At 38.4% G+C, this 23,548-nt stretch overlaps 1 protein-coding gene across 1 annotated transcript in view; it reads right to left on the bottom strand.

The window, feature by feature from the left end:
• VWA3B (von Willebrand factor A domain containing 3B) overlaps positions 1–23,548 on the bottom strand; it is a 129,573-nt gene that overhangs the window by 71,538 nt on the left and 34,487 nt on the right. The window contains exons 12-15 of the mRNA XM_075197718.1: positions 6,592–6,690; positions 5,441–5,623; positions 998–1,128; positions 189–325 (exon numbers count right to left, since the gene is read on the bottom strand). Coding sequence (XP_075053819.1) covers positions 189–325; positions 998–1,128; positions 5,441–5,623; positions 6,592–6,690 — 550 coding nt within the window. The remainder of the gene's footprint in view (positions 1–188; positions 326–997; positions 1,129–5,440; positions 5,624–6,591; positions 6,691–23,548) is intronic.

Below are 23,548 nucleotides of genomic sequence, written 5' to 3'. Positions count from 1 at the left end.
ACACAGTATTTGTCTAAAACAAAATCCTATCCATTGATCCTAAAACCCTATGGTCAAAGGTTTATGATGTTGCATAAGTTCATAAGTGCATAAGCAAGAGATTTGGCGAAAGAAATGCCACCAATACTGTTAATAAATTTGGAAGTTTTATTTTTCCATCTAGCGACATGAGGAAGCAGTGAGGTTACCTGCGTGCCGACCTTTCTTCCCCCGGAGTAACCTAGGTGGAGTTACACTTGATTTGTTCAGGAATTGTGAAGACGATTTGAGTTCCTGTGCAGACTTCAACCTTGGGAGAGATTTCTGACTTTGTGCCTCAAGGGGCCTAAGATTTACAGGGTAAGAGTCAACAAAGCACATAACACAAATTTTGCTGTCTTGTCATTTTACACTAAATATATCGCCAATAATTTTAAATGAGTAATGGATACAATCTAATCTGCTTACAATACAAGATTTATAAGATTTACCAGTTTGCATAACAGCACAAAACACTGGTATATATACCTCAAACATTTAGAATGAATAAACTATACAATTTGATACATCTGGCAGCATAACATGACAATTGCAATAAGTGGTTTAATGATACATTTGTCAAATCAGAACAATCCTTATACAGTATCTACAATTGAATGTCAACAACCTGATGATCTTCAGCTGATGGGGGTAATCTATAGTTCCACAATGGATGAAGGAAAATGAGTTACCTACCTGGTACTTCAAGATGTATAAATCATATAGTTTAATGGAAATTTTTAGAATAAATGATTTAAAGATCTGAGAGTGTCAAATATTTCCTCTCTTTGCCCCAATCATTAACAGGGATAATGATTTTAGATTAATTAGATCACAGATGCTCCTAGACAGTACACTGCCACCTATTGTTTAAGCCTGTGCTACAAAAATGATACATGATAAGAAATGTTTGTGGAGTGGGTTCATATTTACTCTGCTATGATTAAGCCCATTGTACAATATACTACATTGTTGCTACCTTTGTGAAAAATCCTTGTCTCCATTGTGGTACCAGTCTAACATCAAGCATTCGCTATGAAGCTTTTTGATCTTCTCCAGATTAGATCTTCCCTCTTCGATCTCATTTAAAAGTAACTGAATGTCTTCACTCTGCAAATCGGAAATGTTGTGATATATTTAATCTAATTACATTTTACATAGCCCTTCTTAGTACAGTACATTGGTACAGTCAGTCATGTTCAGGTGGTTTGCATTGTGCATGGGAGTTAAGTGACTAGTTGGAAATCCCAGAAAACCAGAACAATTTTTAGAGAGCAGACATCTGGCTACAAAAATAAACTATTTAAAATGCTCCTCAATGTCCCACATCAAGAAGCTGATTCCCTAAAATTTCACTTTACTTTTAAATGGCAAAACAAAAAAATATATATGGGTTTCGCTGTATTTCAAGAAAAATTCCCCCAGCTCAGGATTTCGAGGTCATCCATTAATACAGCCAGCCGCGAAAATACATACAAGATCTATACCAGATGGTACATGGTCCCTGAGAGACTTCATTCCATCTTTCCCCATACCTCAGATCTCTGTTGGCGTAACTGTGGGGCGGTGGGCTCTTTCTTTCATATTTGGTGGGATTGCCCTCTGGTGTCTAGATTTTGGGATGGTGTAATATCACTGGTTCGACAGGTCACCTCAATCAACGTGCCTAAGAATCCACTCTCGGTGCTTCTATACCAACCTATCAAAGGTATCACAAAGACTTCGGATAAGCTTATCCGGTGCATATATAATGCAGCTAAGCTACAAATAGCTAGTGAGTGGAAGAAGGCCTCACAACCTTCTAGAGAGGGCGTTATGAAAAGAACTTGGCACACTGCATCCATGGAATATGTGACTAGTCTTCTCCATGACACAGTTCCCACGTTCCACAAAGTGTGGGATCCTTGGTATAACTTTAACAACAGTTCTATGCCAGGCCTCTTATAAGCTTTAGATGCTCTCCCCTCCCTTTCTTTTTCCAATCTTTGTGACTCCATCTCTCCTATTCTCTCTGTGCTCCTTCTGTTCGCCTCTCCCCCTTTTTTACTATCATACTGATATGTTGGGTTCTCAGCTGGACACACATACCCAACTGGGACTGTCCTTTTCCCTTCCCTCCAACCCCCTTCCCCCTTTACGCCCAATAAAAAAATAAAAAAATTCCGGCAGTTTATTCTATCTGCTTGTTATGTACAATGGTGCGTGCAGGATTTACCTTTGGTTTTGGGAAAATTCTCTACTTCAATATTTAACTTGTAGATCTTTAACTTCCTCTTGGAATGTACCTTGTTGTGAAAACTTTATTTATATGCTTTCTGTTGTTTTTTTGCGCTTTTTATTTTTCTTATTTGAGCTTTCGTATTCCTGGTACTTGGAAAATGTTTTGGACATGTACTGTTGTACTTTATATACATCTGCTGTTATAAATAAAAAGTTTAAAAAAAAACAAAATTCCCCCAGCTCTTCTCCAAATTATAGGCTGATTTGTCCTATCGGAGCCACCTCATTATCTCATGTCTGGGCAGGATCATAATGGTCAAAAATAATATTATCCCTACGTGGCTCTACCTCTTCCAGACCCTTTGAATGGCAGTCCCTCTCTCCCTGCTAAACAATATACAGAAAGGCTGTGTTCATTTCATCTGGACAGTAGGACCCTGAGGCTTTCGGCTGAAAAAACTATCCCTAGAGAGGAAAGGAGACTCCCCAACATAAAACTGTACTACCCGACTTCTCATTTCTCCCACGTGGCTGCATAATATGCACCCACAGCATCCTCTTGGGTGGATAACGAGTCTGGCTACCTAGATAAGCCTGATCTACCTAGCTTATGGGGCATGCATAAAGCACACAGGCCACGACTTCCAAACTACCACCAACACTAAAATTCTCAACTAAACACTGGGACCCAATTGAAATTGAGTATCACCTCTCCCATCTCCCCCATGACTCCTACCTGGGCTAACCCAGCATTTCCAGATTTACAAACTGCCTTTGAGTCTATCTCAAGGTCCCCACGATTTCTGTAGAAAGGGCCAGTGGCTTTCCCTTACTAACCTTCAGCAGAGGTATGTAACATTTCTTACACTCTCCACCATCAGCTTGCACTCTAAGAGACCTCACATCTTTTAAACGTATTCGCAGCCATCACTTGACACTGCTCTGCCTATTCGGAACTACCATGAGGTGGAGTGGGAGAGAGACCTTGGTCCCCCCCAGGTTAGAAGGGCTGGGAGAACATAAGACGAGTAACTGTTGAAAGTTCAATTTCTACTAAGATTAAAGAGACCTTCTACAAAATATATTAAATGTGGTATTATCCACCAGTGAGGCTTAGTAGAATGTTTCCTTCAGCCTTACCCAATTGTTGGAGAAATTACAGTCACAGGGGCATTCTAGCTCACATGTGGTGGTCATGTTCCATAATAGAACCGCATATTTCAAGCCCCAGTAGCAAGGGGCTCAAGGGTGTTTCTTACCCTTCCCAGGGCCTTAATACATTTCCAAGAAACTAGCCTCACATATCTTAGTTGCAGCTAAAAACTGGAAGAACCCAATTCCCCTTTCCTGTTCAGCACTCAAAAAACAGATCTGGCACATAGCAGCCATGGAGGAAATAACTTATTACCTCCATAAAAGAGGCCATGTATTTACCCAGGTATGCCCCCACTGGCTCTTTGCAGAGAGTAGATCCCTGCCCTTCTCTTAATCTCCTCCTTGTGCGGTGAGCAGACCCCTTATCTTTTACCATGTTTGTTACAACTGCATATTGGTCTGTGCATACAGTTTTGGATCCATTTATCTGTTATACGAATTTATGTATCTCTACTTTTGACCATGCAAAAATAAAGAATTGCCCAAAAAAAATACCCATTTACAAGTCCTCAAGTCTATGTAAACAACTATCTAACATCAGCTGAGACATGAATCCCTTACTCTTACTTTTAACGATATCTCCAACTGCTCCATGATCTTGGGACCACCCCCCCAACTTCTTAACTCTCTTCTTAAAGACACCCTGTGCAAGGTAGGCACATGTAAGGTGATCTTTTTATGCTCAGCTTCTCTCACAGGTGTTTCCATATCTCAGTGGGTGGATGATTTTGGAGATATCTCTTATGAGGAATGGAGTCTGATGCTAAGGGGCACAAAAGATGCCACTTCTTGCCCAAGGTATCAACAAGTACATTCTTCATAGGGTATACCTCACCCCCACTGGGATGTTTAAAATTGGTAGGTGAAGCACTGTTGATTGCCCTAAATGTAAAACTATCCTGGGCATATGCAGTGGGGAACAAATTCTGGGTGGACATATAGAATTGTATACTTTTAACAGTGGCAGCAACTCCTGCTTTATGCCCCAAGATATGTCCTTTTGGTATCATCCTAGAAGAGAGCCATAACAAACGCTTATTGAAATATATATTTAACATAACATCATTAGCTAAGTTTGTTGTTGCTAGGTGCTGGAGGATGGTGACAGATCCTCCCAGTGTATACACAATTGGATTGCTCAATGACATTATGAACCATGAAACATTAATGTATGCAAGCTGGGAAACCACACATACATATCATAAAATCTGATCTCACTGATACATGTCCAGATTTGCAATATATCTGAAACAGGAGGAAATTGATTGAGAGGACAATTGCATTCACATGGGATTCCTAAATTATAATAATAATAATAATAATAATAATAATAATAATAATATATAATATACATACATATATATATATATATATATATATATATATACACACACACACACTCCAATCAGCTCAACATTAAAACCAAATGCCTAATATTGTGTTGGTCCCTCTGAGACCTCTGATGGTGTCTTGTGGCATCTGGCACCAAGATGTCAGCAACAGATGCTTGCAAGGTGGGGCCTCCAAGGCTCTGACTTATTTTTCCTACACATAAAGCTACAATGCACTGTGTGTTCTGACACCTTTCTAACATAGCCAGCATTAACTTTTTCAGCAATTTGCACTACAGTAGCTCTTCTGTGGGATTGGACCAGACAGGCTAGCCTTCACTCCTGACATGCATCAATGAGTCTTGGGAGCTCATGACCCTGCCTCTGGTTCATCGTTTGTCCTTCCTTGGAAGTTAAACTTCAAACCTAATATTGAATGGTTTAGTCTTTATTCAATAAAGTCACATTTTTCAATGCTTAAATTTTACTTTAGTGTCATTCTTAAAAACATTTGCTATTTTTGCTGTAAACTTGATCACATTAAAATTGCATTATTCCTTTCTGAATTGAACAGTCTTTGCAAGCAGCTACTAAAATCCATATTGCCACTTTGTCAATTCGATTGCTCTTACTCCTTTAGGACATAGAAAAAGCAGTGAACAAGCACCACCTCCTATTCTCTATTAAAGAAATGCTATATGTATGTGGAAACTTACCATGAAAGGCTGGGGGGCATCAGGATCCTTCAGGTAACTGTTGTAAGAGTGGAAACGGCCACCTGTCTTACTGGAGAGCTGATACAAGAAGCGGTTTGCCTCTGTGTCGTCACAGTTGAATGCAATTGTGTGTACTGGAATTTGTTTTAGGATATTAACTTCAGCAAGTATTGTTTCAGTGGGCTGAAAAATAAATAAAAAATAAATGTAAAAAAATCTATCGTCTTATGTCTCATTTTTTCAGGTACACCATTTCATTTATAAACAACATAAACCGAAAATAAATAACTCGCATAAGTGGTATCACTAATCTATCTATTGTATTGAATCTGCTGAAAGTTACAAAGTGACTTGTATTCAGCTATGGACTTCCAGCTTCAGACCTCACCATAACATACTTGTCCAAACAAAATTCAAATTTATCTTCAAAGTTAATTTGTTTATTAATGCTTTTTACAATTATGTGGGGAATATATTGTCTCTACAGCACAAAAAAAATCAATTGCTTATTTTTTTATCTAAAATTCATAAATAGACCAATAAAATATCTGTATTCTGAGGCCTAGGTGGAAGCAACTGTTCACCCATCAACATACTACTGCTCTATCCAACATCCCCTCCGATTTTTTTATCTGGGGGGTGGTTGGAACTTGTGGTTGGTAAAAAAAAAAAAAAGAGGAAAAAAAATGCTAGGAAAATAAAAAAAAAATCACAAAATCATTTGTATACTCTCCCCGAACAGCGCCTTACTAAACATGCACCTAGTTTGCCTATATGTAAAAACAGCATGGATTGACCAAATGGAAACTTAACCCTAGCCACACATCAAATGTCATTCATTGGGTGTCAAGTGTTGTAAAATGCCATAGATGGTTAGTCACACGAATTATGATGGGTTGGTTGGATCAGAAGACAGAGTTCTAAGAAACTAAGCAATCTGGATTACATATTTCCAGAAAAAAAGGCAATGACTGTTCTGGGACCATAAAATCCCTATTCATGAATTGTTAGCCCAGTACGTGTGACACCGGCCAGCTATCTGCTACTTGCTACAGGCTTTGGAACTCCATTTATTGACTTTGTTATACTATACTTTGTTATACTATGCCATCATTTATGTATTTATTTACTTCAAGCTGTTTAGTCAGTACCTGATCAGGACGACCATCTGTAAGTAGGTAAACTGCCTCGGTATTACTGTCAGATAGTGCAACTTGAAGCGCCTTCAAGGTGTTTGTCGAGCTCCCAACCTTTGAATAAAAAGATTTCCAATCAAATGAAAGTCATACTTTCTCCACCCACTAAAAAGTATATATTGTGCACTGTTCATATAAACAGTGTAAATACAATGTTATTCTACATAAAACATTAGTTTGTATATGAAATAATGTACCCCTAATTGTAAAATATATGGATAGTCACTGATTCAGGCTATGGAACTCTGAGGTGAATTCTATATCTGTAATAATTTACTGTAGGGTTGTGTTATTCATTATAATACACAAGTTCAAAACAAAAGCCAAATTAAACGCACAAAGAAATTATATATATATATATATATATATATATATATATATATATGCACACACTACTAGAAATTGTATTCAGCAGTGAATATGGCATTAATTTAAAAAGTGAAACGTGAATTCTGAGGCTAACTCACAGACAATATTGGTCTAGAAAGGTTGATAACATCTCTTATAGTGAGCAGTTATTAAATGCCCATGGTCACTATGTACAGTAAAGCTTTCTCTTCCTGACAGTATCTCTAACCAACTGCATAGCGCCACCATTCTGTATGCTGAATGTATTATTTGTGTTCTACGCTGTATAAAATTAGATGTATTGACCTTTTGAGATAATGATTCTCTCAGAATTGCCACTTTATTTATGTTAACATTTGTTGCTGTTTTTAGCAGACCTGGATAAATCCTTATTACTCTCCAATTTTCATTATATACAAGCCTAATAGGAAGGACTGTAGAGAAACTTGTTTACTGTGCATTGGTCCATTTGTACAGTGCCATGTATTATGGAAATACTTGATAAATAAAAACAATATTAGTAATAATAACACTAGACATTTAATGAAATATACAAGTTATATATGTCGGAATTTTAATGTTGCTTTTCAACTTATTTGAATATTGTGCCCTTCATCGGGGCATGAAATTTCCTTAGTCCATAAAGGCCACATACTAGTTCCTTTTGGGTGCCAATGGAAATAAACTGTTGAATGTGTTTATTCCAACTAAGTGGGTATGCTAGGACTTCCTGGGAGAATATTATTCTAAGCTGTAGTTTATATGTGTTGTGTATATAATATAATAATATGTTTATTTATTCTGTGTTCAAGTTAAAAGGAAAAGATAATGTAATAAGTGCAAATTGTAATTTTTGCAATAGAATCACAAGCAATACATTGAATAATGGAACAATTGCAACACATGTTAAAAATGTAAATCAACATCAAATACATTTATAACACAAAGGCTCTACTGCCTTTCTGTCCCTGTGATAGTTCTGAAACCAGCTTTAAAGGCTCTGGGTGAATCATAAGATAGCAAGGAATACATTTGTTTAATATTCATAGCTTTTTTATTCTGGTTGTATACAAGGTCAGGTAACTGTCTTCAAATAATGAGCAAAGTGTTTTGTCTATCATGTTCTCAGTGAGATATGTCCGCCTGATCAGCTCGCCTTCTGTATGGAGTTAAATGGATCTCCGTGTACAATGCTCCACAGGCAGAATAATGCAGGTGATTTGTCTACTAAAGCATCCAGTCTCTTACTACCATTCAGAATGTTTTACTCAGCCGTGCACGGTGAAGAATAACTTCATATAACTGTTTATACTAAACACAAGAGTGACATGAAATAATACTCATTGAATGGTTTCTTGTTCACATATTTCCCTTATTTTATTTTGTGGGAATACAAATATATCTATGTACATCTATTTACATACCGTACAAATCTTTTTACATACCGTACATGTATCATAGGTAAAACCTTATAATTTTTTGTATCCATCTTTTCTCTGTGAAATACGTGTACATATAGTTTATAAAACTTCCAATATTTAAAACAGACAAATGCTGAACATGCTAAATTAGTTTAAATACAACAAGCATAACAAATAGTGAAAACACACAACAGTATATACAATGAATATGCTTATACTAGGGATGGTGTTGAGTCAGAGTAAAGATAGATACCAGTTTCAGTAAATACACTGGACCACAATTTGCTTTTTCTCCAGATTTGTAGAACACTAATTAATCATTTCAAATCACTGTTTTTAATTAGTATCAAAGGTTCATTTTTTATTTTAAACATAAATATTGGAAGACCCAACTCTCTTGTTTCTAACCTAATCATATCCAAAAGTTCATAGGAACAAGTTGCTTGTGTGAGGCATTTCTGTCCGAGTTTTGTTCTTAATAGTTGTTTTTCAATAATAAACACTTGACCAAATGATCCTAATTAGAATAATAACCCAGCCAAATGGTAGGCAGTGGTAGGGTGTGGCATTGAAGCCAAGTAAGGAAGACATATAGCTGCCAAGCTCCATCAAATATTTATCTACTGTTTCTGAGAATTAAGCACTTAATTTGCAGGACAGGCAATACCTACTTTTTGTGGTTATCTACTTGTATGCCGAGGGGCAAGAAAAAGAAATATAGCCAGAGGTTGCTTAATTTTTTTCTGAGGCAGCCTAAGCAAAATCCTAACCGTCCAACAAACATGGCAACAATGCAAACTACTGATCAAAGCATGATTTGAAACATCTTGATACACTACTAGTAGATATGAAGCAAACCTTTACCAAAGATATACAAATAGCAGTGTCTGATCTCAAAACTGAGATATCATCACTTGGAGAACACAATGCTACTCTGGAGGCACAGGACTTATAAGTCACTTAGATAGAGTCCTAATAACACTAATTAACAGTTCCAAAACACTGGTCAAAGAGAATCCATAACATAACTATATAACCTTCTTATGCATACCAACACAAGATCCTCTACTGACCAGTGATTTCAACTTGCTATCAAATCCCATGGTGGACAGACCCCAGAGAGTTGCTGCTCCCACTATCATCATCATCATTTATTTATTTATATAGCGCCACTGATTCCGCAGGGCTGTACAGATAACTCATTCACATCAGTCCCTGCCCCATTGGGGCTTACAGTCTAAATTCCCTAACACACACACAGACAGAGAGAGAGACTAGGGTCAATTTTGATAGCAGTCAATTAACCTAATAGTATGTTTTTGAAGTGTGAGAGGAAAACCGGAGCACCCGCAGGAAACCCACACAAGCACAGTGAGAACATATAAACTCCACACAGATAAGGCCATGGTCAGTAATTAAACTCATGACCCCAGCACTGTGAGACAGAAGTGCTAACCACTTAGCCACCGTGCTGCCCACACGGTGGCTAAGTGATTAGAAACTCCAAGAGGTATATTTACTAAACTGCGGGTTTGATAAAGTGGAGATGATGCCTATAGCAACCAATCAGATTATAGTTATTTATTTAGTACATCCCTCAAAATGACAGCTAGAATCTGATTGGTTGCTATTGACAACATCTCCACTTTTTCAAACCCGCAGTTTAGTGAATATACCTTTAAGCCTTTTCAACTTCAATGTAAATAACATGAAGTTATTGACATTCTAAGATGTTTGCACCCTAAGGAGGGAGATTTTTCTTTCTACTCTACTCTAGCCTCCATGATACTTATACATGCATGGTCCTGATACTACTATGCAAGGCCATGGGATCTATCTATAAGTCTGGGACACTCTCTGACCATTGCCCTCTTGCTACTTAATTTATACATCTACAATGCAGTTTAGATGTAGACTTAATGGATTCCTCTTAGTGTCCCAGATTTGCTCAATTTGACACATTGTCCAGATGATGTGGCTCATTTGGAGTAGGATGCATCTTGCAAATGATAACAACTCAAAAATAGTAATACGACAGGCATATAAGTGTGTCTTCAGACTGACGGAATCATGGGATATGTAATCAATGTGGCATCTGTACACAACCTAATGTAATGTATTATACATTACTATGTTGTGTACAAATAGGGTAATGCAGTCAGGTACACAAGAGAGAATATGCCTTATTAACAAGAGAGACACAGTTACCATATATAGAATAATTAAATATAACACCTCCACATTGTTAATAACTTTAAAAAGTAAATGATAACTGTTTTTACTGCAGCAGTCCATATAAAAATGACAATTATGTAATGTGAAAAGACTGACACTAATTAATTTAACAAATTGATCTATTACGCTGCTTTTAATCATCATTGTTATTATTACTGTAGTCAGCCTATGAGGTTCTCTGATGCACACATTTTGATCTTGCCCTTACATTACTCTTTTTTTTTTTTTTTTAACTGAAATAAAGTTTATTGAATTTTCTAAGATAATTGCAAAGGATACAAAAAAAAAAAGAAATAGGGAAAGGGTAGGACATAAAGGGGAAAGGGGTACATAGTAGGGATGTGCACCGGCGACTTTTGAGGTCTCGTGTTTTGTGTTTTGGATCTGGATTTTCATTATTTTTGGGGTTCGGATTTGTCTCGCAAAACACTTGACGAAAGGTCTCGGTTCGGATTTAAGGTTTTGGATTCGGATTTTTTTGGAAAAAACATAAAAAGTTTAAAAATCAAGCTTTTGGGCTTATTTTCACTCCTATGCTATTAGTAACCTCAATAACATTCAATAACAAGCATTTCCACTAATTTACATTGTATTCTGAACACCTCACAATATAGTTATTAGTCCAAAACGTTGCAACGAGGTATCTTTCTGGACTGCGTAGAGGAGTGGGTCACCACAATATATATAATAAGAAAACCATCAACTTGTATGATTCGCTCCAATAAATGTACCTGGACTGCGTAGAGGAGTGGGTCACCACAATATATATTAAAAACCCTGAACTTGTATGATTCGCACCAATAAATGTACCTGGACTGCGTAGAGGAGTGGGTCACCACAATATATATTAAAAACCCTGAACTTGTATGATTCGCACCAATAAATGTACCTGGACTGCGTAGAGGAGTGGGTCACCACAATATATATAATAAGAAAACCATCAACTTGTATGATTCGCACCAATAAATGTACCTGGACTGCGTAGAGGAGTGGGTCACCACAATATATATTAAAAACCCTGAACTTGTATGATTCGCACCAATAAATGTACCTGGACTGCGTAGAGGAGTGGGTCACCACAATATATATAATAAGAAAACCATCAACTTGTATGATTCGCACCAATAAATGTACCTCGACTGCGTAGAGGAGTGGGTCACCACAATATATATAATAAGAAAACGATCAACTGGTATGAATCGCACCGAATAATGTACCTGGACTGCGTAGAAGAGTGGGTCTCCACAATATAAATTAAAAACCCTGAACTTGTATGATTCGCACCAATAAATGTACCTGGACTGCGTAGAGGAGTGGGTCACCACAATATATATTAAAAACCCTGAACTTGTATGATTCGCACCAATAAATGTACCTGGACTGCGTAGAGGAGTGGGTCACCACAATATATATTAAAAACCCTGAACTTGTATGATTCGCACCAATAAATGTACCTGGACTGCGTAGAGGAGTGGGTCACCACAATATATATAATAAGAAAACCATCAACTTGTATGATTCGCACCAATAAATGTACCTGGACTGCGTAGAGGAGTGGGTCACCACAATATATATTAAAAACCCTGAACTTGTATGATTCGCACCAATAAATGTACCTGGACTGCGTAGAGGAGTGGGTCACCACAATATATATTAAAAACCCTGAACTTGTATGATTCGCACCAATAAATGTACCTGGACTGCGTAGAGGAGTGGGTCACCACAATATATATAATAAGAAAACCATCAACTTGTATGATTCGCACCAATAAATGTACCTCGACTGCGTAGAGGAGTGGGTCACCACAATATATATAATAAGAAAACGATCAACTGGTATGAATCGCACCGAATAATGTACCTGGACTGCGTAGAAGAGTGGGTCTCCACAATATAAATTAAAAACCCTGAACTTGTATGATTCGCACCAATAAATGTACCTGGACTGCGTAGAGGAGTGGGTCACCACAATATATATTAAAAACCCTGAACTTGTATGATTCGCACCAATAAATGTACCTGGACTGCGTAGAGGAGTGGGTCACCACAATATATATAATAAGAAAACCATCAACTTGTATGATTCGCACCAATAAATGTACCTGGACTGCGTAGAGGAGTGGGTCACCACAATATATATAATAAGAAAACCATCAACTGGTATGAATCACACCGAATAATGTACCTGGACTGCGTAGAGGAGTGGGTCTCCACAATATAAATTAAAAACCCTGAACTTGTAGGATTCGCACCAATAATGTACCTGGACTGCGTAGAGGAGTGGGTCACCACAATATAAATTAAAAACCCTGAACTTGTATGATTCGCACCAATAAATGTACCTGGACTGCGTAGAGGAGTGGGTCACCACAATATTATTAAAAAACCCTACACAGGTCTGAATTCCACCCAAAAAGTTTATGGACTGCGTAGTGTAGTGTTCCCCACAATATTATTTAAAATTTTTGCAGCAACAGTCAACGTTGTTTAATATCTGATACACCTCTATCTGGACTGCATAGTGGAGTGGCCCCAATTTGGTACCGGGGCCACAATACCTCCTCCAAACATGGTACAGACCATTCGTCATTGAGATCCCATCAAGTATGTTAAAGACAGACAGGGTCGAAGTGTTATTGGTTGACTTTGTAAACCAAAAAACTGTCCCTGTTGCACATAGTCATGCAATGAAGACTGACTTTTTCATTTAAAGGCACCATCTTTCAAGTGTAGTGTTTGTAAGTCTAAGTCATATTATACTTTTGGTAAAATTGGTTTATTTTGTTCCTCTTTATGGTAACTACTAATAGAATTGAAGTATTAAATAGAAGCGGCAGTTCCTCTTTATGGGAATTAGTAATAGAATTAAAGTATTAAATAGAATTAAAGTATTAAATAGAGTGGTATAGAGTTGTAGTGTGGTATAGATAGAGTGGTCCCCACAATATAATAATAAAACCCTCAACTGGTCTGAATTCCACCAAACAAGTATCTGGACTGCGTAGTGGGGTGGCCCCGGTACCCAATTTGATACCGGGGCCACAATAAAATAAATACACCCTCAACTGGTCTGAATTCCACCAAACAAGTATCTGGACTGCGTAGTGGGGTGGCCCCGGTACCCAATTTGATACCGGGGCCACAATAAAATAAATACACCCTCAACTGGTCTGAATTCCACCAAACAAGTATCTGGACTGCGTAGTGGGGTGGCCCCGGTACCCAATTTGATACCGGGGCCACAATACCTCCTCCAATTTCCAAGTGTAGTGTTTATAACATCTTAACACTACACTAATTCTAGCACGTCAAAACCTCTTGTTTTAAATTTTAACATTTAACTTTTGATTTAATTTATTGAATTTTTTGGCATTTTCTTTTACTTTTTGAACATGGCAAACGACTGTTGAATGGTCACATAATGCCAAAAAAAAAGTTGCAAGATGGAATTGTCCTTGGGCCTTCCCACCCACCCTTATGTTGTTGAAATAGGACATGCACACTTTAACAAACCAATCATTTCAGCGACAGGGCCTACCAAACAACTGTGGCTGAAATGATTGGTTTGTTTGGGCCCCCACACCAATAAAACAATTCATCTCTTTCTGTATAAACTAAACAGGCTCTACTGAGGAAAGATGTCGTCCTCATCCTCAACCTCTGATTCCTCTCCCCCTACAGTGTGTACTTCCTCCTCCTCACACATTATCAATTCGTCCCCGCTGGACTCCACAACCACAGTCCCTCTGTACTGTCTGGAGGGCAGTGCTGTACTTCATTGAGGAATTGATTATTCATTTTTATAAACATCATTTTTTCAACGTTGTGAGGAAGCAACCTCCTTCGCCGCTCACTGACCAGGTTCCCCGCTGCACTAAAAACTCTTTCCGAGTACACACTAGAGGGAGGACAACTCAGTTAAAAAATAGAGCCAGTTTGTACAGGGGCTTCCAAACTGCCTTTTGGAATTCTACCACGTCACTACCTCTAGTTAATTTAGATTGCAAGGCTTGTAAATATAAATACTTTGAAGATAAAAAAAAGCAGACTGCACAGACTGTGGAGCTAGAAAGTGAAATTAAATGGACCACGTTACTTTGGTGGCTATCTATGCCCCCCCCCCCCCCGCCCTACACTTGTAGTTGAATATAAATAAAGCAGCCTGCATAGACTGTAGAACTAGAAATTCAAATATACAAAGAAATGGACAAAGGCAGTTTGGTATCTGTCTGCATCAGATCCCCTCTCCACTAGGAGTAAAACAGAAAACTTTTCAGCCGTTATATAATCTAGAATATAAATAGAAATTGAGAAAGGCAATTTGGTATCTGTCTGCATCATAATCATCAACATCCTCCTCAGCGCCAGCTACATCAATATCCTCCTCCCAGTGTACAACATTCACACCTTCATTAGCCAAATCTGTAACTGGACTGTGGGTGATCCTTCCAGCATATGCAGAGGGCGTGCTGCAAATGCTGGATGGAGTCACCTCTTCCCGTACAGTGATGGGAAGGTCAGGGTTCACAACCAACAACACCCTTGGACTCGCCTTGGGGATTTGTGATGTCATCTGTTTAGAAGGCAGAGTTCTTTGCTGTTTTGTTGTTGTTGCTGACAGCATAACTCTCTTAAATTTTTTGTAGGGGGGGGGAGGAGGAGGAGGGCTAAGATCCGTGGGTGAAGCTGAACCACTAGTCATGAACACGGGCCAGGGCCTAAGCCGTTCCTTGCCACTCCGTGTCGTAAATGGCATATTGGCAACTTTACGTTTCTCCTCAGATGATTTTAAGTTTCTCTTTTTGCTACTTTTTCTTAACTTGGGCTTTTTGGATTTTACATGCCCGGTACTACGAGATTGGGCATCGGGCTTGGAAGACGACGTTGATGGCATTTCATCGTCTATGTCATGACTAGTGGCAGCAGCTTCAGCATTAGGAGGAAGTGGGTCTTGATCTTTCCCTTCTTTATCCTCCAAATTTTTGGTCTCCATTATATGTAGCACAAGATACTGCAGAATGTGTGAACTTGGTAATATTGCAGTACCAATGGACTTATACTGCTGGATTGGTTTTGCAAATTTGGTTATAATTATATATATTTTTTTTAATTTTTAATTTTTTATTTTTTTTTACTTTTTTTTTATTTTTTAAAAACTTGGGAATATTGGGGAAATAACTATGCCCTTAGAAGCACAGAGCACAGGACACAGCACCACTGGACTGAACAGGACACGGCACAGGACCCAGCAGCACTACGGAACTCAGCAGGACAGAGCACAGGACACAGCACCACTGGACTGATACTGCAGAATGTGTGAACTTTGTAATATTGCAGTACCAATGGACTTATATTGCTGGATTGGTTTTGCAAATTTGGTTATAATTATATATTTTTTTTTTAATTTTTAATTTTTTATTTTTTTTTACTTTTTTTTTATTTTTTAAAAACTTGGGAATAATGGGGAAATAACTATGCCCTTAGAAGCACAGAGCACAGGACACAGCACCACTGGACTGAACAGGACACGGCACAGGACCCAGCAGCACTACGGAACTCAGCAGGACAGAGCACAGGACACAGCACCACTGGACTGATACTGCAGAATGTGTGAACTTTGTAATATTGCAGTACCACTGGACTTTTACTGCTGAATGTGTGAACTTGGTAATATTGCAGTACCAATGGGCTTATACTGCAGGATTGGTTGTGCAAATTTTGTGGTAATTAAAAAAAAATTAATTCATTTTTGGTATTTTTTTAAAAATACTGGACTGATACTGCAGAACACAGCACAGCACAGCACAGCACAGCACAGAACTAAACAGCACAGCACAGAACAGCACAGAACTAAACAGCACAGCACGAGATCTACCAGGAGAGAGGACCACCTAACACACCCTCCCTCTACCCTGATCAATGCCCGAGTGAAGATGGTGGCGACTAGCGGGGAATTTATAGGATCCGAGTATCGCGAGATCCGACAACGGGATTATGAGTCAGAGCCTCAGTTTCAGATTTGAATTTGGCGCCAATACCCGGATCTGTCTCGGATCCGACTCGGATCGGCAACGTTCGGGTGGGCTCGGATTTCAGAAATCCGAGTGCGCTCATCTCTAGTACATAGTGGGGACGAAACACAACAATATGTCATAAAACACCAGCAATCTAGACATGTATCACTTTGTAGTATTTAAATATAATTATAGTCAGTTGACAAATAAAACTAAAGATTGGCACTCTAAACATAAGTCACTTTAACTTTACAATACGGAGACTAGTCCATTCCATACATTACTCTTTTTTAAACCATCCACAGTCACTCCCGAGGTTTAAAGGGTAGTGAAGTGTTTCTTTTTGGAACCAGGTTTCACAACAAATTGGTCACCAATATTTCATTAGCTATATGTCTCATTGCCTATTATTGGAAACAGAGAGACCCACCCTCTACCTTATAAGTCATAAAGCATGTTTTGTTTTGAATGGAAATGGAAAAATTGACCACCTGCTATTCCATCACTCCCATTAATAAGATTTAATCTCTGGGCTATGATACGTAACGTAACAGTGACCGAGAGGTACCTTATGTGCCACGTGATGGTACCTGGTACCTTTTAGGGGTGAAAAGTAATTCAATCAACAACAGTTAGAAAGCACAACTGTACTTTATTGTGCAAAACACATATGCTAGAAAATACAGTATTAAATAAATGCCAGATTACCGAACTCACTGTCCCCTACCCCACTAGACAAGGACTGCTGTTCCCTTAGTTTTCTTGTCCCCTGGTCCCAGCTGCTTGGCTTCATATTCTACCCACTACCAGCTTGCAAGGAGTTGAGCATAAGGTCCCCCTGTTCCAAAAAGTACACCAAGTAACAGGACTTACATGGTTTCCACGATCTCCAACAGATATAATAGAAAGCTCAGGCTAGCAGAAGCTAGTCATTATTGGCACTGGCAGATTAGAGTAAGGGGTCTAATGAGTTCCCCAGGCTTCAAGAGTGTGCGCTGTAAGGTGGTGTGCTCTTTGCTTCCGGGAGCCAACCTGATGTAACTGCAGAACGATATCAGTAGGTGGGTACAAAATCAGTAGGCCAAAGTGGAATCAGAAACAAGCAGAAGGTCAAGGTCACATGCACAGGTTCCAAAATGAGAGACAAGCTGATGTCACACAAACAGGTTCAGAATGAGAGGAAAAATTAAATTAATACACAGAATGATTAAACTGCAGGAAACAGAAGGGAAAGTTAGAGCAGGTAAGACCTAGCATTCTGGCAGTGATTACTACACAGATTGAGGATTTAAATATCTGAGAGGGTTTTACATGTGTCAAGAATCACGTGACTAAAGCCAGGACTTCCTGGATGTCAGAGGTAACATGATTACAAGCTTTAAATGAACCAGGAAATCAAGTCAGAGATAACAGATGGCTACAAACTCAAAGAAATCAAGACGTGCTAGAAACAGAGGATGCAGGCCTGAATGGAAACATTTGGCACTGAGAAGCATAACAAACAGGTACTGGCATTGGCGTGGATGGAAACTGAACACCCCACAAAAAGTTTTTCAGGAAATCGCTTATGGAACTCCTTGATAAGATGTGGAGCATGGACATCAGAGAATTTTACCCAGGAGCGTTTCTCTGGGCCATAACCTTTCCAATCCACCAGAAAATATTGGATGCCAATGGTAATGCCAGAGTCAAGAGTTTGATTAAAGACAAATTCATCTTGCTGTTATGGGGGAAGGTGGTAAACAAGAAGAAGAAAAAAGCATTTGATTATAAAGGGCTTCAGTGGAAATACGTGGAAAACATTTGGAATTTATAGAAGTGCTGATAACTCCAATCTGAAGACCACTGGATTTACAACTCACAACATTTTTAAAGGTTCAATTTATCGAGGGGTGTACTTCATCCTGGGGACTTAATAGTGTGGTTATCAACTCGACATGCGACTCAATCTCCAGGAATCAAGGGTTGGAGACTTTTGTCTCTTCTGTCACCAAAGAGCTTGTAACGAGCTATAGTTCATTCAGGGCTGGACTTGACCCAAGCCCAGATGTCTGAGAATTTCCAAAGAAATGGTTCAACTTTCAGAACATCTGAGTGAGGGAGCAAATGTAGAGTAGATGTAGTTAACAACCAGGTACAGTGAAGAAAGGTGACATAGAGGAAGCCTCATGAAAGATTGTAGTGTGCAATTCTGCCCAAGGCAGTAAAATACTTTCTCAGTTATATACTTCAGAAATATACCATTAAAAGTTAATAAAAATAATATAAATAAGAATAGGTTCACAGTAAGGGAGCTACTTCATAGCCTTTGATTAAGCCACACGGGGCTATAGTTTTCATTTCATGAATTCAGAACATCTCTCTTGAGCTAGTCCATTTCACAGATCCACTTCCCTTTGTCCTAAGACTATGTGTTCTATTGCTTTAAACCTTAAACAACTAGGATCAGATTTATATTTTTTTTGTAAAATAACTTTTTATTGAAAGTCACTCATATAGCAAACAAAACGAAATCATAACAACAAGTGGAAAACACTGAAAAGACATCACATTCAATTATAAGAGAACAGCATGCAAAATAGTCCCTAAAGGTTAAATGATACTTAGAAGTTTGGAAATGAATAACTCAAGTTTGATAACAATTTCTTATCACCTATTAGAGCAAGTCCTGGTAAACTCCAGGTAGTGAAAATAATTCAGGTGGTTACAACAAGATATCCACTATCTATCATAAATGCTATGAGCATTTGGGCATGCATAAGTGGGGTCAAAATATAGAGGAAGAGTGAAGAAGGGATCAAATTTGGACCCGCACCTATTTCCGTTATAGGAAGCTTTGTTCTGGGAGCTCCGGAGGGAAGTCAGGATTGGCACACAAAAGTGTCAGACGCGAGACCGGGGAAGAGATGAAATCCAACTTCTGCAATCTGCCCCAACTAATCAGTCCAACATTGATTAATGTTGGACTTATAGTAGGATGTTGTAGGATGGGAAATTTGCGGAGCCAAGGAAACACTTCAATGGGGTAATGAAGGAAGCCATCTTCGGGGTACCCCTACCTCTACATGTTTTTGAATACAGTTGTAATTGTTGATCACACACCCCATTTATATTACAATTCTTTTCTATTCTACAGTGAAAAGGAAAGTTCTTTTTTTCATTCTCTAAATGACCCCTTTTATAGTGTAAGTAGCTATGTTAATCTACTGCCTTTATAAAGTTATAAGTAATAATCTCATTTGACCTTCCATCTAGCACCGGGTCAAGAAATTCTATTTTGTTTTTATTAATATGGCTTTTAAATTTCAAATAGAAATCATTTGTTTCTATATATTTCATAAATCCTTTAAATTCTTATTAAATTCCCTTCTGTATAATTAAAATATTGTCAACATTCCTTTTATGCAAAGTAATATAGTTCTTATACTTTTCATTCTCATAAATAACTTAATGTTATTCAAGAAACTTGGGGCAAAGATTGTCCCCATTGTAAGCCCATATTATTGAAGGTAAAACATCTCTAAAAAAATTTAAATAATTATGTCTTACGAGTAAATAAATTAAGTTCACCAATAAACTTTTTATGAAATATACTTAAAGTGGGGTCTGCATCGAAGAAATTTTTCCCTGACATAACCTGTTTTTGGAGTTCAATACACGTATAAAGCGACTGCACAACAATAGTTACAAGCACATGGTGTCTTTTAAGTATGATGGAAGCACCATCACATATTGTTTCAGAACAATATCAATATCCTATCATATATGTGAATAGAGGGAATTAAGCCCTGCAAGTATTGGCCTCTCTGGAGGATCAGAGAATATTTTATGAATGTTTGGTGGATGATAAAATACTGGAATGATGGAGTATTTTATCCAGTGTCGGACTGGGGCATGAGGGGCCCACCGGGGGACTGCAATGGTAGGGGCCCACCAGAGGGGGTTTGGTCAATCACCATAGAGGCGAGACCAGACACTATATATATATATATATATATATATATATACACATATATATATATATATATATATATATATATATACACACACAGTGATAGCACAAAAAGTATAAAGTGGTTAAAATCTACTTACCCATATGTTGATAGCTACAGCCTCTCTGCTCCTTCTTAATTCAGCGGCGGCGGGAACATCAGACAATCAATCAGCTGACAGGGGGAGGGGGCGGGTCACATGATCGCAGCTGTGATCGTATTTGAAAGATGACTGGCTGTCACTGACAGCCAGTCATCTGCAGCTGTGGGGACGCCGGGGAGGACAGCGGGCCCCCTGGAAAAACTATGTACTTGAAAAACAGTCAGCGGCAGAATGTAAAGGAGACCAGGAGATAACATGTGGAGAGAAAGGAGCGGGGCAAGTAGAAGAAACAAGCAAAAAAAGAAAGAGTAAAGATTTGACAAACACTGTCTAAGCACAGCAGAGGGGGTTGAAAGCTACAGAGAAAGATGCTGAGAGGGGAAAACAGATAACAGCCACTTGAGATGGAAATACTCTAAATGACTGCAGGCTCTGTGCTCACTTTATCACGCTGTGAGCAGCTCACTGACAATGGCCTCGATTTAAAGTTATCAGACAGCACAGCTTGCACCTGCTGCATAATGACCAGAACTAAATCATCCAGTCTGGCGAGTACTGGTCTGGCAAGGTCAGTGCTATCTTATGTACAGACTGAGACAACCACAATGAAAGGGTCCTGGATCAACCCCTCCCCCCTCACCTCCGATGGCACAGGAATGACACATGTATTGTTACTTAGGCATATTTCTGTCATACTGCCCTAATATAGCCACACATTACCCTTTACCTATACAGAGATCAGCTTGTAGGAAATGAATGTCCCGTTCTAGCATCCGACAATCAATCAGCTGACAGGGGGAGGGTCACATGATCGCAGCTGCGATCACATGTAAAAGATGACTGGCTGTCAGTGACAGCCGGTCATCTGCAGCAGCAGGGACACCGGGGAGGGCAGCGGACTCCTGGTGAGGACAACCCGGGTAAGCTGGATGGGCTCCGCCTACTTCGAAAAGGGGGTGTGGCCATAATGCAGCGGGGCCTATCGGTGATTTTTCCGGTATCCCGGTGGGCCAGTCCGACGCTGATTTTATCTATCAATATTCTATCAAATATTTATATTCATTTAATCAATAATCACATTTTTAAACCAGCCAAAAGCATATATTTCAAAGCCAAAATAAATTCTGCAGTGGGCCCCTGTTTTAAATCTCTATAGGAGTTTTTATCACCAAGCAGTCTCAAAGATTACTTTACATAATCTGTTCTATTTAAAATAATAATATCACCACCATTATCTGCCTTCTTAATAACTATATATCTATTCTCAGTTAAAACTTTTAAAGCATGTTATTTCATATGAAGTAAAATGTACTCATAAAATACATTTATATACCTCTCTTTTGACTCAAAAGGGTAAAATTTATGGCTTAAGGCCTGACTTTGATTGTTTATTCTTTTCTTGACTATTTAATTCTGCTTTATCAAAATGTCTTTTTAGAGTCAGACGTGTTCTACATTTATTAAAAGTCAATAAAAGTTTGATAATATAATTCTTTATTGCTGTGTCCATGTAAAAAATGCTACATTAAATATGTTGAATGCAGTTTTTTGCTGATATACCTATATAAGATACATAATATGGCTAGCACAAATATATTGCTGTGGACGTATGTTCAGGAATAATGTTATTCCCCTAGCATAGATTTACACATACACAGAAGATGTTTTCCTGCACACCCGCCTTTTGGTAAATCAGGTGACACCAGTTGTTCGAGTGGGTTCAAGGAGGACAGAATCCTCCCGGGGAGCAGAAGGGCATTAGATAAATGTACACATGCGTGGGAAATAAATACTGGCGCATGCTCTGTAGATTTTTGATCCGCCATGTTTTCAGTGGTACCTCGGCAGCTTTGCTATGCAATAAACATATGTTTAGTGGTGAAATGCTAGCGAAGATGTTCTTCTGTATATGGTCCCTTGTTAAATATGGACTGTTGCATGAGATTAACATTATTCCCTTAAGGCAGTGGTTCCCAAACTGTGTTCCTAGGCTCCCTGGGGTGCCTCTGTGGTAATCAAGTTGGGGGACTACTTGGTAATTATTTTGGCTTAGGGATGCCTTGAAAAAATTATGTAAACCCTAAGGGTGCTTTGAACTGAAAAAGTTTGGAATCCACTGCCTTAAGGGGTAAGGCATGCATGTACAGTGGATGTGCCATTACATATGTGCACTCATAGTGTACACCACCATAATTTCGGTGGGTGTTCATTTGAAAGTGACACAGATGTACTGTATGTTTTATGCATGCATTATTTAGATTATATGGCATTATGAATGTATCTATGGTAATTTTAAGTTCATGAGACACGAGCATGCGCAGTAGCATTTATTGCCCATCAACACTTGCGCAGTATAAGATTAAGTCTAATTAGAACTCTGAAATATACGGTTAATGCACCTGAGGAAGTCTTTACAAGAGATGAAATGTGTGAACTAATCTTAGGAATATTGATCATCTATAGCCAAATCACATTGTATCCTATAAAACCAACAAAACTTTATGAATTTTTCAAATGAAATACACACTTGTTATACCCTTGCACACGATGGCCTCTCTGTATATTATTTGTTTTCAGATTGTTAAGTTTGCTGACATACAGAGACTTCAGAGAAGGCCCCATCTTGATTTCCGTGAGAAGACGGCTACATGTACATAAACTGTGCCATTCTCACTAAAAATACTCTTTCTATGTTTTCAATTAAACGCTACATGTCACAATCACTTTTGTGCATGTCATTATTTGGTATGTTCACATATTATTAGCCAATTTACTTTATATATCACCAAAATATATGTT

This window comes from Mixophyes fleayi, chromosome 2 (assembly GCF_038048845.1).
Source record: "Mixophyes fleayi isolate aMixFle1 chromosome 2, aMixFle1.hap1, whole genome shotgun sequence".
Lineage (NCBI taxonomy): Eukaryota > Metazoa > Chordata > Amphibia > Anura > Limnodynastidae > Mixophyes > Mixophyes fleayi.
The sequence above is the reverse complement of the archived record's forward strand: the minus strand, read 5'-3'. Positions and strand labels throughout refer to the sequence as shown.